Source organism: Narcine bancroftii, chromosome 5, assembly GCF_036971445.1.
Source record: "Narcine bancroftii isolate sNarBan1 chromosome 5, sNarBan1.hap1, whole genome shotgun sequence".
NCBI lineage: Eukaryota > Metazoa > Chordata > Chondrichthyes > Torpediniformes > Narcinidae > Narcine > Narcine bancroftii.
In genome coordinates, this window is record NC_091473.1 from 229,007,868 (window position 1) to 229,026,966 (window position 19,099).

Here is a 19,099-nt window from a genome sequence, read left to right on the forward strand (position 1 = left end):
ATTTTGTGGATTTCAAGTGAAGTTTATTGTCATCTGATTGCACAAGTATAACCCGACAAAAGAGCATTCTCCGGCTCTTGGTGCAGAACACGCAGACACACAACCAGATATAAACATACACACAGACAAACGATACACACGAGGACAAGTATTTCATATGTACAAATAAATATTGTTTCATGCGGAGGTTTGGCATGACATCGGAAACAAATTTCTACAGATGTGTGGTGGAAAATGTGCTGACCAGCTGCATCATGGTCTAGAATAGATACACCTCCACCCGTAAAGTCCTGTGAAAGGTAATGGACACAATACAGGGCATCACAGGCAAAACCCTTCCCACCATCGAGAATATCTACTGGGAACACTGCGTCGGAGAGCAGCAGCCATCATCAAGGATCCACACCACCCAGCACACACTCTGTTCTCAGAAAAGAGGTATAGGTACCACAAGACTCGCACCACCAGGTTCAGGAACAGCTGTTACCCCTCCACCATCAATAAACTCAATCAGGGACTCATTAACTTTTGCCCTTTATTGTTTGTTTTTTTTCCTCTCTATATTGCAGTCAGTTGTTTACATATCTTTATTTGTTCCTGCCTACATTGTGGTAATAGGTGATAATTCTGCCTTGCCCATAGAGAAAAAAAATCTCAGGGTTGTATATGATGTCATGCATGTGCTCTGACAATAAATCTGAAATTTGAATGCAAAGGCACAATGGCGAAACATTGCTTCAGTAGTATTGAGATTGGCCCTGACCACCCTTTTTTATAAGTTGGATATTAGGGGGGGGGTCGGCTACAGCTTTGCTGAAGATTGTCCCTCCTGAATGATTCACTACAATTATTCCGGATATGAGAAGCTTTAATTAAGGAAAAGTTGTGCCCACACTGTCGGCCAAAGGAGGCATAATAATAGCTTTCTAAATTCTGTGGTTTCCAAATGGTTCTCAGTGGTGGTTGGTACATTAGTTAAGAGCCAGACAGATTCACAATGCAACTATGAGTAGATAAACACGATAATTCAGAATAAAATCATTTCTAGTTATTGCAATGGGAATATTTTGATATAAGTAGCTATTTTGACAAAATTAGTACAACATTAAAACAGAATTGAGCAAGTTCTTTGAAAAGACTGTAAAAAAAAACAATGGAAGTATAGAGGCAATTTAGTGGAACAAGTTGCCTTTTGTTGATGTATTGACTCCAATGAAAGGAGGCCTCCGCTTCATTGTGGTTGTAGATTCTTTGACTATAATTCAGACCTTTGTCCTTTTCTCTCTGGACTTGAATCCCACAAAGATAACCCCTGATAACTGAATAATTCCATAAGCCAATCTCATCTCAATTTGACTTCTCAATCAGTGATATTTCAAAACCCAATTCCCCTAATTTGGAATTACTGCACTTTTTTGTCATGCCCGTATTAAACTGGAAGCAGGAGGAAATGAAGCAGTGGAAAATTTGCACAAGGACTTATTTTAACTGCCTGGGTTCAACAAACTGAAACACAACTTGATCCTATTATTTCTCTTTTCTAACTCCTCCACAAAATCTTCCTGTGACGCATCAGAAAAGAGTGGAGTCTGCTCTCCCCGGGTTGCACCATGCCTGTTGGATTGTCACATTTTCTACTAACTTCAGGCTGTCATCCAGCTCCCTTTCCTGAAGTGAGTCTTCATGTCCACTGGTGCTTTCAATTTCTTCTCATAGAAGGTGGCAAACTTCCGGAATTGTTTTCCCTAGAGAGTGTGGAGGCTAGCTCATCAGTAGTATTTAAAGTGGAGCTAGGTAAATTTTTGAAAGCTCGGAAATTTGAAGGATATTTAATTTTTTTTATTTTAGACATACAGCACAGCAACAGACCCATCTAGCCCATGAGTCTCTACCACCAAAATATCCCAATTAACCCACAACTCCCATATGTATTTGATGCGCTATCAATAACTCCAAAGACTGACTGATAGGCTTTTATTACCATAAACAAATAGCATATCTCATGTCGTTGACCCCGGCCCTGAGCTTGTTCTGGGGAAGGGGTTATGGCATTGTCACGTTTATTAGGGGAATCAAGGGGGAGGAGTCACAGGTACAATCAGCAAGGGGCGGGCCAGCCATGCACATACAGACGGTATTAATAATGGTTCCACCACGATCACTCCTCTTTTAAAAGAAATCCGGCGGGGTGAAGTGGGTTCCATGTCCACCACAAATTCCGTCTGTTCGGTCATCTTGTTTATATGTTCTGTATACACTGTTTACAGCTTTTATTTTGCACTACCAATAAGTGGTAATTCTGCCTCACCCACAGAAAAAGGAATCTCAGGGTTGTATGTGATGTCATGTATGTTCTCTGTCAATAAATCTGAAAGCTGGAGGGCTCAGGCCAGAGACGCTGGTTGTACATTTTTATCTCCTATGGATGGTGCGTGACCTGCTGAGTTCTTCCGGCAATGTTGTGCTTTCACCATAAGATGCCCAAGAGGTAACCGGCAGGCACATTTTTGCATGGTTTGCATGATATTGTATCAGCTGTGACGGATTTGGCAACTCGCATTTTGTTTAAGACGCCACTCTTTTCAAAACAATGGAGCGATGCCCTTAGATAAATGAAAGCTGCGGTAGTCCTTCCAGTCAACAGGAGTGGAGAGGAATGTGAACTATAGACAAAAAACGATTGTGATGTGGCGTTTGGAATCAGATTTGTCAGTGGCTCATCAATCTCACTTAGGTTTCACCTTAATGTAATCTCTTTTTGTTACTGTAGAGGCAAGATCCCTTGAGGATTACACTAAGATAAAATATCGTGGGCTCATTGTGCATTTATGCAGATAAATTAGGTTGGGACTATGTAAACAATTCAAGACTCAATAAAGAGCCTTCATCAGAAACATTGGTAGGGAAGAACATCTCAGTTCACTAATTAAATAGCGACAGGCCCTCTGGCTGGTGCTTAATAAAACACTGAACAACTCAAATTCAAACTGTTTTTATTTGCCCACAAATATTTTGATGTGGTCTGTATGAAATTAACTAAGCTGAGCAGTTTTAAGTAAGTTGTTTTATTTTACTGTGCACAGTGGGGTAGGAATTACCATATATACTCTTATTCATTGGTCTTTTTGGACCATTTTTTTCAGGCCAAAAAATGGGGGATCAACTTTTACTTGGGTCATATATTTGACCTTGTAAGTACCTGTGTCATTCAAAGTGTCAGGAGCTCAGATGGCTGGGACTGGGTGGTTGGTCTGCGGTCGGAACATTGGGAGCTCGGACAGGCGGGCAGCTGGGGCGTCAGGAGTTCAGATCAGCAAGCGGCCAGGGCGAGGATCTGCAGTTTGGAGTTCGGATGGGCGGGCAGCTGGGGTATTGGGAGTTTGGGTGGAGGGGGGCAGGTGGGGCGAGCATTCGCAGTCAGGAGCTCTGATGGGTGGGCAGCCGGGGCGTTTTGGGAGCTCTGGTGGGTGGCCAGCCGGGGAAAAAAATAGGGTGGTCGACTTTTACATGGGTCAAACAAAATCACCCAATTTTTGGCCCAAAAAAAAGGGGGAAGGGGTTGACTATTACCTGATATTGACAATTACACAAGTATATACGATAGTTATAAAGGATTGTGGTACAAAATTAATCTTACGGTCACAAAATTAATGTTACAAAACGATCTCAGAACCATGCTCTTACAGGAAGGTGAAGCAAAGACTATGCATGGGGAAGGAACGAGTGGGGGAGTGAAGTTTAAATGCAAAGACTGCCCCAATGCTGGATCGGGCAACTCCTTATTTGATGTTTTACTCTGTGACAGATGTTTGCAACTACACCTGTACAGTATATGGAAGACAATCTTAGTTCCTTTACTCCCCCCACACATGGCCATCTATGTAGGTGGACTTGATTTGCTTCATCCATTGCCTATGCATTACCGGGGTACACCGTGGACATAATAAAGACCTGATGGGAACACAGAAATGAATTCTTCACCCTCGGGAGAAATAAACTCAAAAATATTTTTGTAGCTATTTTAGTGCAGAGGTTAACATCTACAAAGGAAATTGAGGGCTTGACTGGTTCACATTAACAAGGAGCTAAATGGTCTGTTGTATCACATTTTAATACTTGTCATCACACAGCACAGTCAAGCAGTACACAGGCTCATTCTACACACTCCTTGCCTCAAGTTAATTAATTGTGAGCATGTTGCAAATACTCATTGTGGGAGATTTATGGGCTTCACAGGGAAACATGCATTATCTTAAACTATAATCAAACCAGTATGTATTTCTCTGTTTCTCCGACTCTACTTTGTCTACTGATGTAGCTGAGATAATAGTTTCCTTATCTCATAAAAACAACAAACATTCACTCTACGACTCAGTTTACTTGAGTGACCTGGAACTAATTTGAGGCAATGTGTTCTAACTGTTTTTCAAAATTTCGATAAAATTATTTGTTCTTCAATTTCCTCAGCCAGCATCGTGTCAGTTGTGTGCTCCAGGTTAGTAGAAAACATAAATGTGACAAAAAGTACAGCATCCCAAACCCTGACAACCACTCGCATGTGCTTACCAGTGAAAGTCAATGGACATTTGGAGAACTGGCCAGTCTATTTTTGTACCTTCCCTTACCCGGGATGTATAGCAGACCCATTGTTACCCCTGCTGAATTCTGTGCTCAATTTAATTTCAACATTCCCACCCTTTTAAAATATATTTCTCTTGGCCCATATTTTGCCTTCTGTTTCCTATACTTATCCTGTAAAGTGTTTACCACTAGTCTGCAGGATTTGGAAGTGCTTTATCCTTTACCTTCAGACACATGACTGTAAGATCTGAAGCTTAAATATTGTCCTCAATTCCATAACTGCTGAAAACAGTCTTACCTCTACACGTGGTTTTGCATTCTCTCACTCTCTGCGAAGAGAAAACAAGAATTTACTGGCACAAAATGCAGAGCATGGGGGGTCATAATTGTGTGTGAAGAGGTTGTGGGCATGGGTATTTTCCCAAAAGGGTACGATGACTAAATAAGACCCACAGTGGAATAGCAGGCTTTTTTTTCCCCCAAGTTTTCTTTTTGCCTCTTAATAAGAAGACAAACCACGATCTTGATGGATGGGGAAACAAGCACAAAAGGAACATGGCCATCTCCTTCTCTTGTTCTTGTACAGAAATCATTGCCGCAGTGGGTTGGTTCCTCACATACCTTCTCTTTGTGCCAATTCTCTAGAGTATCATAAGCCTTTTGCAGTGTTGAATTACAGGAGCCATGTCCTCTATAGACAGTTTCAACCCTGTGTCACATTATCTTACCGACACTGGAGCTGCAGACCCCTATTATCAATTTGGTCAGAGACTTCTGAGATGCATTAAATGCTGAATAACCACAAAAAAATTACATGTTGCTGCAAAAACTATTGAACTTTGTCTGCATGGCAGTTAACTGTAGGGGACAGGAAGACTTAATTTCATTCAACTCCATTTTTATACTCCATCTTGTCCATTGCAGGGACCTGACCTGTGGTGAGCTATATTTCGCACAAACTAGTCATTGCAAAAATGGATAGTTTGAGTGAATTAATGGTTAAAAAGTGGCCATTTTTGCAAAATACCACACATTTCAGTCTTGTGGAATCTTATAGATATTAAGAACACATTGGCTGCTTTGCATCTTCTAAAACTGAACGTTTGCCTCCTTGTGACCCACTCCACTCTTGCCATTTCCAGCTTTTGTGACTTATTCAGAAGATCCCAAAATATAAGAGCAGAAGTAGGCCCATTGGCCCATCGAGTCCTCTCTGCCATTCTGTTGTGAGCTGATCCATCCTTCCACTTAGCCCCAGCCTTCTCCACATAGCCCTTGATGCCCTGACCAATAAAATTCCTGTCAATCTTTGCCTTAAATACGCCTAACGATCTCACTTCCACAGCCGCCTGTGGCAACAAGTTCTACAGACTCACAACACTCTGACTGAAGAGATTTTTCTGCGTCTGTTGTAAATTGACACCCTTTTATCCTGAAGTTGTGCCCTCTTGTCCTGGACTCCCCCACCATGGGAAACAATTCTGACACATCTACTGTGTCCTGGCCTTTCAGCATTCAAAATATCACCACAAGGGGGTTCCCCCCCACCCCCCATCCTACAATAAATATAGTCCAAGAGCAGACAAACATTCCTTATATGCTAGCCATTTCATTCCTGGTATCATTCCAGTCAATCTTCTCTGAACCATCTCCAATGCCAGCAAATCTTTTCTCAAATAAGGTGCCCAAAACTGTTCAGTGCTCCAAGTGAGGTCTCACCAGTGCCCTATAGAGTCTCAATGTTACATCCTTGATTATTGTCCACCAGTATCCTTGCTTTGGACTTGAGATGTTTCTTTACCTGAAGAACACCATACCAATCCTGGTCCTGGTTGTGATTCCCCTGTGATGGGTTTCTGATAGCCAGGAGAAAATGTGACACGTCTTCCTTTTCCCTCCAGTTCACTGCCGCACGGGCAGTGTTCAGTGGTTTTACAGGAGCATGCTTTTTTTTGTGGTTAGTCAGCTTTTAATGGAAATTTCCACCCTTCAGACAAGGAAGTAAAAGATTTATTATACGGACATCAAAGTTTGGAAATTAACGCACATTTCAGAAAAAAAAATGTTGGAAAAGAATAATCAATTCCAATAAAAAAAATGTAAGCCACGACATTTCATTAAAATCAGCTCCATATGATTCCTCAGGGTTTTTATTAACATTGACGGTCATTATCCTGACACAACTTAATGCATCGCAACATTATTTTATATTGGAAAACATGTGGATTGAATGAAAGCCAGTGCCGCATTGTAACATGAGTACATGCTCAGGTTGCAACACATGTTTTCCTTGATTAAAAACTAGAAAGGGCAGATCATGCCCAAATCCAAGTTTTAATGGAAATAATAGCCTTACAATTATTGAAGGCATCGTTATGCCTGGAGAACACAGACTATGTATTTATATCTTATAGTTGCCTGTATTAAATATAGTGAAAAGCTTTTATTTTGCATGCGAAAGACCAGCAGGGTCGCTCCACACTGGTGCCATCTTACAAGATAAGAGAGGAGAGAAAGAAAGAAAGAAAGGAAGTCCCTTCAGGGGCACCAAATGATTGAAGAATAGGCTTCTTCTACCAATGTAGTCATTTCTACTGCCCTAGGTCATTGAGTTTGAACCTCCAAATCAGGCTTCCTGCTCTCCATCACACCTGGTACTGGTCAGCAATACCCGACACCTTCACCCTGGTGGGAAGCCCACTCCCCATTACACATGGTCCCAATACCCAACACCTTCGGCTGGCAGGAGGCCTTCAGCTGCCAAGTCCAAGTCCATCTTATCCATATGGCCCATGACTCTGCTAAAATCCATGCAGAGGGCAGTGATCCTTTGGCTTGCCCACAGCTGATGATTGTCGATCATTGCTCTCAGAGTGCCGAGGTTTTCCCAGCTCTCTCCAGTGCTTGTCATAATCAGAGTCACCGCCCGACTTAACTGGTGTTGCCAAAGCCTTCACTGTGGTCTCAACCATCCTCCCACTACTTGGTGTGCACCGCGCCATTTTGGTCTTTGTGTAAAGCTCCTGTCTCACCATCCAAATCGTAAGCATTTAGTATGAGATAAGTATGATTTCTTATGCCACCCATTATTAAAGTAAGGCACTCCAAATTAATCATTTGGAAAATTACATGATCCCTGATCAAATAATGTGTTTTAGGCCCCATAAGGCAGTTATTTGTTCAGTTCAGTTATTTGAACAATAGAAGGGACAGTAGAAATTGGCAGATTTGGTTATGAGCTACATCAAGAAAATCCCTAATTTTTCCACTTGTGGAAAGGAAAATTCTCAATAATATTGCCACAGACAAGCAGGATCAGGCTGGAGTAAACCTTCTCCAGTCACCTGTCAGCAGGGAAAGAAATGCACCTCTTATACTGCAATGTAATTACATTCCCCTGTAACCGCAGACATATTTGCACCCAGTGATCACTGATCAAGTATCACTTTTATCCGCTTTGACATATACAAAGAAATGGGTGGCTGCATTAATTGTTTCCTCAGGACACTTGATGTCTGCGAAGGAACTCCTTTTTTGCTTCTCTTTCTTTGGAGTGGCTCTAGACTAGTGGCATCTTTACAGGCAAACAAAAGTAAAGAAATTTTGTGCATTAAGTACACGACAATAAAGGAACTGAACTAACAGAATAATGATTTAAGCCAACAAAATCCCAAAGAGCAAAAACAATGTTGTTTTCAAATAGAGGGAAAAAGAAAAAAAAACTTGGGAGCGAAAAACTGAGAAGAAAGTTTGGTACTGTGAGCATATCAATTAGCACAACGCTATTACAGTGCCATTGGATCTTCAGCAGTGTGGATTCGATGCTGTCGGCCTCTGCCATCTCGAGTACTTCGATGTTGGTGATGAAGTCACTCCAATGAATGTTGAGGATGGAGCGGAGACAACGCTGGTGGAAGCGTTCTAGGAGCCGTAGGTGATGCCGGTAGAGGACCCATGATTCGGAGCCGAACAGGAGACAGCATCAAATCCACGCTGCTGAAGATCCAACTGCGCTGGGTAGGTCATGTCTTCAGAATGGAGGACCATTGCCTTCCCAAGATCGTGTTATATGGCGAGCTCTCCACTGGCCACCGAGTCAGATATGCACCAAAGAAGAGGTACAAGGACTGCCTAAAGAAATCTCTTGGTGCCTGCCACATTGACCACCGCCAGTGGGCTGATATCACCTCAAACCGTGCATCTTGGTGCCTCACAGTTTGGCGGGCAGCAACCTCCTTGAAAGAAGACCGCAGAGCCCACCTCACTGACAAGACAAAGGAGGAAAAACCCAACATCCAATCCCAACCAACCAATTTTCCCTTGCAACCGCTGCAACCGTGTCTGCCTGTCCCGCATTGGACTTGTCAGCCACAAACAAGCCTGCAGCCGATGTGGACATTACCCCTCCATAAATCTTCGTCCGCGAAGCCAAGCCAAATCAATCAAATCAATTGCAGTGCCATTGACCAGGGTTCAAATCTGGCGCTGTCTGTCAGTAGTTTGGACGTACTCCCCATATCTGCATGGGTTTTCTCCAAGCATTCCAGTTTTGTCCCACCCCTCAAAAACATATGGGGATCATTGGTTATTTGGTGTATTTTGTGTGTGTGTGGGGTGGGGGGGGGGGGGGGGGGGGAAGCATAGACATGTGGACTGGAAGGGCTTGTTACCGTGCTGTATTTCGAAAGAAAAGTTCATCTCAGCTTATCAGCAACAAAAAAAATTGAACCCACTGATGCTCCTTCAATATAAATTTGGTTTGGGTGTCATAAGAAAAATGATATGAAACTAAATAAATTGAACAGCTGTCCATCCTGCAAGTCATATCAAAAATTTGCCACAAGGTGGGCATAGTATAAAAGAAGCCATTATTCTATACGTCGTGGAGCTCAACCCAGTTTTAGTTGCTTACACACTCAAATTTGTGAGCTTTTGAATGTCCTATTTACATCACGTCCTGAGTGGCATCTGGAACCAGGTTGCTTTTGAGGGGGAATAAAAACAAATATTTTGAAAAGGAAGATAAAAATAAATAATTGGCCCACTTTAATTTTGTAGCACCTTCAAGTCTTGGCAGTGCCAACATAAAAGAATGAATATCCTGTATATCTGGAGGTTTCTGAGACCTTCGATGCTCAATGACTTTTTAATCACAGTCACTATGGTATTTTAGTCTAGATGATTATAGCAGCCAACTTGAGCACAGCGAGGTCCTACAATCAGCAATAGGATTTATAGTGAACGTCTGTTTTATAATGATGTGCTGAGCACCAGAAGTCCCCTGCTGGATTTCAAAACAGTGCCAAGAGATTGTTTTATTTTTGTTAGATTCCAGATCAGATTTCAAATTAAAATTTCTATTGAAAGATAATGCCTCTGGCAATGCTACTGTCCATCAGTATTGTAATATATTTAAAGTTAGATTTTGTGTCCAGGTCTACAGAGCCGAGCTTGAATTTACGCCCATCTAAATCAGATGAATCTTACAGTGAGCCAAGCTGCCATTTTTCTTCTGTAAGATATATTTATGTCATATCGGTCGATTGTGTACAAAACATTTGGTTATGGTATCTGAAGCTCTATCGAGAGCGTCCGGGTCAGTTGCATCACAGTGTGGTACAGTTGGTGTAGAGAACTGGATCGAGGTCAATCACAGGACTATAAGAGTGGCAGAGAGGATCACTGGGGTCTCCTTCCCCTCCCATCGACGTGATCTACCGGGATCATTATCTGAAGATAGCGCTCAATATTGTTGAGGACCCCTACCATGCCTCACACATCTTTCAGCTACTCCCATCGGGAAAGAGATATAGGAGGATCAGAGTCAGTACCACCAGGCTGAGGAACAGTTACTTCCCACAGGCAGTGAGAACGCTGAAGGACTAAATGAATTACTCACACTAACCATCCGAGACTCTACTGTTTATTAAACAATATTTATTTATTTTTATGTATGTGTATTTATCCTGCATATGTATTATCTGTTTATATGTGTGTTCTGTCCGGTTGTGCGTTTACATGTTTTGCAGCAAGGACCAGAGAATACTGTGCAATCAGAAGATAAATAAACTTGAACTTGAAGGACTGCAAGTTTGTTTTCAATGCCTCACAAAGCTAAAACTCCAATTAATTGATTCCCATTTCTGTGATGTGCACTTTGGTGAGGTTTTTTCTTTTGGTGAGGTATTTTGACAGGCTTTGTTTTGTAAGGAAGTATCTGAGATGTGTGACTGGATTCTGAATCAGTGATGCATTGGTGTTTTGATACTACTTCTTTTTGAGAGCGAGGATAAAGCCAAGCGATTATTCTTTGGTTCCAGTTATTCCTCTTTGTGCAGTCACGTGAGAGACAATGACATCCCTGGTTAGTGTCCAACCCTTCATTAAAATACCATTGTACCATCAATTAAGAAGCAAGTGTGGTTGTCCAATGAAACAACAGCTGTAAGAGTTACTCACATTCAGAAAGAGGTTTGGAGTTCTAAACGTGCATCACGTTTTATTCACTCCTGCATTCTGTCCCCGGTTTTGTATCTTTCTCCAAGGGCAATTGGTCAGCTTAGCACTTGAAGTTAGCAATGACTCCCATATGGGTATAGGCATGTAATTGTGAGTAAATCATGAGGCTGTCTTGCCTGTGTGTGCAGGCTGTCCCAGTCCACGAGATTTGGATGCTGGCCATCCTTCTACCTTTGCCATTTAGAGGATGCGGGTTTGTTCTCTTGGATGTAGCCAAGCTTCTAAAATTCAGCAATGTGATTAATTTCCCTTCGCCTTTCTAGATATTGATGAATGCTCATTTGACAGAACGTGTGATCACATCTGCGTGAACTCCCCTGGCAGCTTTGAATGCTTTTGCCGCAAGGGTTACACATTGTATGGACTGACACACTGTGGAGGTAGGTAAAATGGTGTTCATTTTCATTTAGGTTTTGGAAGGATTTAAAATGCAGTTAACTGGCAAGGAGTAAACGTTATGTTATTAAATCTGAGTCACCCCTTGTGACCTGTTTATATCAGAGCATTCCATGACCTGAGTTCTGTAATTTGAGGTATTGTTAAATAGATGTTGTTGGATGATGTGTTGCCCTCATTATCATCTCATATCCTATCGCATCTCTGGCACACAGGTTGTCTGCTCTGAAGACATTGATAGGAGATTGTGAAAAACAAATTCTATTCTGAGAAGTGAGTTTGTGCTGGAGCCACATAGCTGACATAATGCCACTATCAATGAGAATACCAAAGAAAGAATTCCTGATTCTCAACCCGGCAGGAGTCTCCAGTAGCATCTGGAGATGCCTTGTCAACACATTGAAAGTTATTTGTACATCTCAACCCTCACACTGCTAATGCAAGCCAACTCAGCTCACAATTCTCTCCTAACAAATCCCAATAACCAGCCTGAAAGCCATGAATCTCCATCCCTCTTACACCACCCTGAACCCTCTGTCAGCCTGCATCTTGTATCACCCATCCATCCTTCCAAAATATCAAAACCCTTCTCCCTTACACCAATGGCTTGACTATACATGACCACAGATCTGCCAACCACCAAGTGTACCCCTCCCCTCCAAAATACCAACCCTCCTAACCTAATCTTCCCCTCCTAATCTCTGACAATCACTCCCTCTAGTAAGGTCACAGTCCAACTTTTGTTACCAAGTTATGCTCACTTTCTATTTCTGATCCCAGTCCCCCACTCACCAGAAGATTGCCCTTTCCCACCATGACCCAGAAGAAATCTTAGACTTGCTTGATTTCCAAAATGTGCTTGGGATAAAATCTATATAAAACTCAAATGGATTACTTCCATTCCATTCTCTTCATAGTATCCAGAGCTATGTATGTGTTGATCAGTGCATCATTTTGTCGGGGAAAAATGGAGAAAAAAAATGAAACAAATTATAAAGGAGTGGGGAAGTTTGGATTGCCTCAGGAGGGCCTCTAGTTAAAAAGACATAAATGTGCTGGATAAATGAGAATTTGTTGATAGAGTATAGAAGGGTGCTGAGTTTCTCTCTGCTGGGCTAGATCATCTTGCTTGAGAGGAACTTCAGCTGCTGCAGCTCATGTCAGTACTTGAATTTGGGGATGGAGAAAAGATGTATTTGCTGATTTCTTAGTGATCAGAGTTCCTTCACAACCTTTAGTGATTTATATTTTTTTCTTAAAGCTCTCTCCTATGAGTCCACATTCTGACTTTTTAAAGCTCCTTCAAGCCCTTACAGATTTAAGAATAATCTTCAACGCCCAAGAAAGGCGTAGCTCCAGAAAACCAGGTCCAATCCTGACTGCCTAGCTCTGTGGCTTTGTGCATTTCCCCTGTGACCAGGTGTGTTTCCTTGACTACTGCAACTTCCCCACATGTGACGATGGGTTGTAGAACCTGGTGGCCCAAGGGCCTGTTTCTGATTTATGTAGTTCTGAGACCAACATTATTCTCAATAACCAACGATGTTTAATAAACCTTTTATTTCTGGTCTCCATTGTGACTGTGACTGGATCACTGGAGACTGAAGGACGTAGATATATACCATCTTTATTCATCACAACAGAATCTTTATCTCCTCCACTTTCCTCTCTGCCTGCCACCTACTAGCCCCTCCTCCTCTCATTAATACTCCCTGTCTTCCCTCTCCTTTTCCAGTCCTGAAGCAGGACTTTGACCCGTAATGGTGACAGATCATTTTGCTCTGTGGATGCTACCTGACAGCAGTTTGTTTGTTTCTTCACATTCACCTATTATCTTCAGTTACAATGGCACAGATTCCAGAATGTCCTACACCAGTTGTGGGAATTCCAGCACTTTTGTGTATGTCCTACAACTAATGATTGGTTTCAGTAGCCTTAAAGCATCTTTGAAAGTTAAATTGTGAATAGGAATTTTTTAAAGTCTGGTTGTTGTTTTTATTAAAGCATCTAATCCACATATTCCATAAATTTTTAATGTAAATTTAGACATACAGCATGGTAATATGTCCTTCCGGCCTATAAGTCCATGCTGCCTAATACACCCAATTGACCTACAACCCTCATATGTTTTGGTGGGTGTGGTGGTACACCGCCAGCCTACTGCAGGGGGAAACTTCTGTACCTGCAGGAGTGTAAGGGGACAGGACAACACCTGGACGGCTGTCAATCAGTTGGCCTGAAGGGATCAAGCCCCACCTTGGTGTCAATCACCCTCCGGGATATAAGCCTGCGCCGGCCTCCTGAGACCTCACTCAGGTGTCAATCTCCCTCCTGGATATAAGCTTGCTCCAGCCTCCAGAGGCCTCACTCAGAGTTGCTGCAGCTACAGCCAGCCTGGCTCTGTGGAAGTCTTTGTGGATTAAAGCCTGTTGTACAGTCTTTACCTTGTGTGTGTCTGATTCTGGCTAACAGCGCACCACAATTAAATCCACAAAATTTTCCCATGGCTGCCAAGGAAAAACTCCTGAGTGCAGGGAGCCTCAAAGTCGACCCATGCCACCCAGAAGCCCAGACATGCTTCGAGACCTGGCATCACGCGGTCGAGGGAATCATCGAGGTGCATGCAGGCGGCATCCTGGACTCAGATCGGAAGAGGCTGGTCCAACTCCAGTCAAAGCTGGGTCCCCACGCTTTCCAGGCAACCAAAGGCTGCTCCACGTACAAGAGCACAATGGACACTCTCGAGGACTTATACAAGCCCCTCATGAATGCGTTCAGTGCAAGGTACCTCCACAACACCCAAGCCCAGCAACTCAGGGAGATGACTGAGTCTTACCTGGGAAACCTGCGAGAGTTGACCCGACCGTGTCTGGCTGAACCCGGGGTAGGCACAGAGGAGGTGCCTACAGAGGCTGATCCGGGACACCTTCATCCGAGGGCTACGCTTGAGGGCCATCTGGCAGAAGCTGCTGGAAGATAGTATCTATGCCCTGACCAAGACGGTGGAAGTGGCCCGAAACCTGGAAGCTGCAGCCCTGCACATCAAAGCCTTTGATTCCAGATTCCCCCAGGCTCCCTCATGGCCCTCTCACACTGCAGCTGCAGTTCCAGACTGAGCTGGGGAAGAGAGCGTCGCTGCGGCAGGTGGCTTGCGCCCCTGTAAGTACTGTGGGTCCTGGTGTGGGTCAGACCGACGATCGCGCCAAAACTTCCCAGCTAGGAACCAGTACTGTTCCCGATGCGGCAAGAGAGGCCACTTTGCTAAAGTGTGCCTCTTGAAACCAGCTTTAACAGCCCTCTATGACCTCCCCACCACCCCTGCAGACCCCTCCACAACCGATGTCGACGTGGTCAACACAGGTGATGACCAGGCTGCCCTACTGACGCTCCCCATGCCTCCAGACGCCATCGGCTGCCACAAGCAGCGCAAAACCGGAGAGTGACGACTCCAACCCCAAGACAGTCCTGGCTGCCACCATGCTGACCAAGGTCATCCCTCACGACCTCAGGCGCTCTATGATGGATGTGCAAGTCAATGAGCAGGTAACAAAATGCCTGTTCGACAGTGGCAGCACAAAGAGCTTCATTCACCTGAGCGTAGCCCACTCCCTGAAATTAAAAGTCCACCCCACCACCTGCTCGATCGCCCTCGCCGCCAAGGATAAGACTGTTGGTACCCTCGGGCGCTGCTCGGCTGATATAACTGTGGGAAGGGAGACTTACACAGGGCTCAGGCTCCTGGTCATGTCCAAACTCTGCGCCCCAGTCCTCCTGGGCTTAGATTTCCAGTGCCACCTGCAGAGTGTAACCCTTGCTTTTGGGGGTCCCCAACCTCCACTCACGTTACACAGCACACCACCCTACCAGCCCCGGGCAACCTGCGGCCTCTCCACACTACACATCACCCCACCGGCGCTCTTCCTACATCTTACGCTAGGCTGCAAGCTGATCTCCGCCAGAAGTAGGCGCTGTTGCACTGCAGACAGAGATTTCATCAAGGTGGAGGTGCGGCGACTCCTGGCAGAAGGTGTCATAGAGCCCAGTAACAGCCCTTGGAGAGCACAAGTCCTGGTCGTCAAAGGAGAAAGTAAGCGAAGGATGGTCGTGGATTACAGCCAGACCATTAACCAGTACACCCAACTGGATGCCTACCCCCTGTCTAGGATCGCCAACATGGTCAACGAAATAGCCTGCTAATGGGTTTTCTCCAAGATTGACCTGAAGTCGGCGTATCACCATATCCCCATCCAATTGAAGGGCAAGCCCTACACCGCTTTTGAGGCAGACAGGCGCCTGTACCAGTTCGGCCGAGTTACCTTTGGGGTCACGAACGGGGTCTCAGTCTTCCAGCAGGAGATGGATCGCATAGTAGACCGGCACAAGCTAAAGGCGACGTTCCTGTATCTGGAAAACATCACTATCTGCGGCCGTGACCAGCAGGACCACGATGCTAACCTGGAAAAATTCCTCCAGACAGCTGGGGAGCTGAACCTCACTTACAACAAGGAGAAGTGTGTGTTTAGCACCACTTGCCTCGCCATCCTGGGGTACATCGTGGCCCATGGGGTTGTCAGGCCAGATCCAGAAAGGATGTGCCCATTAATGGAGCTACCTCCCCTCCCCACGCTAAATGCTATAGGTGCCTCGGCCTATTCTCCTATTATTCGCAGTGGGTCCCTCGCTTCTCGGACAAGGACCGCCCACTGGCCCAAGCTACAACATTTCCTCTCCCTCCCGAGGCGCAGGCAGCCTTCATACGCATTAGGCAGGACATCACGGCCGTGGATGAGAACTCCCCCTTCCAGGTGGAGAGCGATGCCTCTGAGGTAGCCCTCACTGCTACCCTCAACCAAGGGGGATGTCCCATCGCTTTCTTCTCTAGGACCCTCCACGGCTCCGAGCTAGGGCATTCTGCCATTGAAAAGGAGGCCCAGGCGATTGTGGAAGCGGTCCGCCACTGGCGTTACTACCTAGCCGGCAGGAGATTCACCCTCCTCACGGACCAGTGGGCCATGGCATTCATGTTTAACACTACCCACAAGAGCAAGATCAAGAACGACAAGATCCTGCGCTGGAGAGTTGAGCTGGCAACTTACAGCTACGACATCCAGTACCGCCCCGGGAAGTTTAACGACTCCCCTGATGCCCTCTCTCGGACCTGTGCATCTATGCATGATGACATGCTGCAGGCATTGCATGAGTCCCTCTGCCATCCAAGTTTCACCAGATTGTACCACTTCATTAAGTCCCGGAACCTGCCGTATACCATCATGGACGTCAGGGACATGACCGAGGCCAGCCAGGTCTGTGCGGAATATAAACCCCGTTTCTTCTGCCCGCCCCAGGCCCATGTCGTAAAGGCTACTCGGCCCTTTGAGTGTCTAGGCATGGACTTCAAAGAGCCCCTGCCTTCCATGAACCAAAACATTTACTTCCTCACGGTAGTGGACGAGTACTCACGCTTTCCTTTCGCTATCCCTTGCCCAGACACCTCATGGCCACCGTCATCAGGGCTCTGGGGCAGATCTTCACCATGTTTGGCTACCACACTTTCATCCACAGCGACCGGGGATCTTGTTTCATGAATGACAAGCTGCGCCAATACCTGATGGCGAAGGGCATTGCGACTAGCCGCACGACGGGTTATAACCCAAGAGGCAATAGGCAAGTGGAACATGAAAACGGGTTGGTCTGGAAGGCAGTCCTCCTGGCTCTCAAGTCGAAAGGGTGGGCCATTCCAGTCACACATTACTGGCAGGATGCCCTGCCCGAGATGCTCCATGCCATTCGGTCGCTGCTATGTACGGCTACCAACGAGACCCCTCATGAATGTCTGTTCACGTTCCCCAGGAAGTCGGCGACTGGAATGTCCCTCCCAGCATGGCTCACGACCCGGGACCGGTGCTCCTGCGTAAACACGTACGGACACACAAGGCCGAACCCCTGGTCGAGCAGGTCTTCTTCCTACATGAGAACCACAACTACACCTATGTTAGGTTCGGTGGTGGCAGGGAGGACACAGTCTCAAGCAGGGACCTGGCTCCAGCAGGCGCACCCACCATTCCACGGCATCCTTCAACCCAGGATGCCGCTGACCAGGCATACATCCCCATCCCCAGGCAGCTATGGGGCACGCAGGACCTCCTTGATCACCAGGGGCCCGCTTCACCCCTGGGGGACGAACCTGCCCCTCCCCCTCCCATCCAATACGACTCGACCCTGGCCCCCTTGGCCACCCTTCCGTGCGGCACCACACCAGTCACACAGACCCCTGCCACCAGCACCCTCACTTCCCCTCTGACCAGTGACCAGGAGCCAGTCCTACGATGGTCACAGAGACCCCGGTGGCCGCCAGATCATCTCAATCTGTAAATATTTTATTCTGAATAGAGGGTACGATTCCTTGTTACTGCAACCCCCCCCCCCCCCACCCCGTGACAATTTTAAAGAAGGGGGTGAATGTGGTGGTACACCACCTGCCCACTGCAGGGGGCAACCTCTGTATCTGCAGGAGTGTAAGGGGACAGGACAACACCTGGACGGCTGTCAATCACCCTCCGAGATATAAGCCTGCGCCGGCCTCCCGAGACCTCACTCAGAGTTGCTGCAGCTACAGTCAGCCTGGCTCTGTGGAAGTCTTTGTGGATGAAAGCCTGTTGTACAGTCTTTACCTTGTATGTGTCTGATTCTGGTAACAGCGCACTACAGTGGGTGGAAGAAAACCAGAGCCCCCAGAGGAAACACATGCAGACATGAGGAAAATGTTCAAACTCTGTATGAGAAATCAATTGAGCTACCTAAATAGCTGCAAACTTTTACTCTCCCTCCTGGTTGGATAATTCATTTGGAAAATGCTCCATACAAATTTGTGATTTATATCATACTAGTTAAGAGTGAAACTGTCTCTCCAATCTGGGAACGCAGTTTCCTTCAGGACAGTCCTTAATTCTTAATAACGCGATAAAGTGTTTCACAGCAGTCTTCAGGGAGGATGCCAGCTTTGATTATGCAACAAAAATAAAGGGAATATAATAAAGGTAAGGGTTCCATTATTGCCATGTAATACTACATTTAGAATGTAACATGCATGACATTCTTTAACCTTGTCTACTGTAGGGAAGACAGAGAGTCAGCACTTTGTCAAGCGCCCCTCACAGAAATGAGGCCCCAGCGAGGAACGAACTTGTGGTCCCTGGTTTACAAGGCCACCGATCTATTAAAATGTGTCAGACGTCCTCAAAATTGCAATTTGGGACCATAGTCTGTGAAAATGATCAACTAGCTTCTAGTAAAACAGGGAAGAGAATCCCATAATCCAGTACATGAGGAGTTTGAGCAAAAATCCTATTAAGTAGAATTAATAAACTGGGTATAATGAAACTTATGAACCCTTTGGAATCAGTTTCCCATAGTTTATTAACATACTGAAGTAACAATGACTAATGGGATGGGCTTTAAAAATGCTGACTGAATTTCCAGTTAAAGCTTTTCACCTGATTTATTTAAGATTATGTCTCATCTGGTTCTTTATTGCTGTATTTTAAGTTATTACCTTTAAAGGCATTGTAATCTATAAACTACAGATCAGAGGTTTCCTTTCAGA

General features: G+C 45.2%; 1 protein-coding gene and 1 long non-coding RNA gene across 6 annotated transcripts in view; one reads left to right on the plus strand and one right to left on the minus strand.

Annotated features, from left to right (window-relative positions):
• LOC138765004 (signal peptide, CUB and EGF-like domain-containing protein 3) overlaps positions 1-19,099 on the plus strand; it is a 263,706-nt gene that overhangs the window by 203,946 nt on the left and 40,661 nt on the right. For all 3 annotated transcript variants that reach the window (XM_069941598.1, XM_069941597.1, XM_069941599.1), the window contains one exon: positions 11,364-11,480. In XM_069941598.1, coding sequence (XP_069797699.1) covers positions 11,364-11,480 — 117 coding nt within the window. The remainder of the gene's footprint in view (positions 1-11,363; positions 11,481-19,099) is intronic.
• Positions 1-19,099, minus strand: part of LOC138765005 (uncharacterized) — a 133,182-nt gene that overhangs the window by 64,773 nt on the left and 49,310 nt on the right. For all 3 annotated transcript variants that reach the window (XR_011358414.1, XR_011358412.1, XR_011358413.1), the window contains exon 2: positions 4,880-4,910. This is a non-coding gene — a long non-coding RNA (uncharacterized lncRNA). The remainder of the gene's footprint in view (positions 1-4,879; positions 4,911-19,099) is intronic.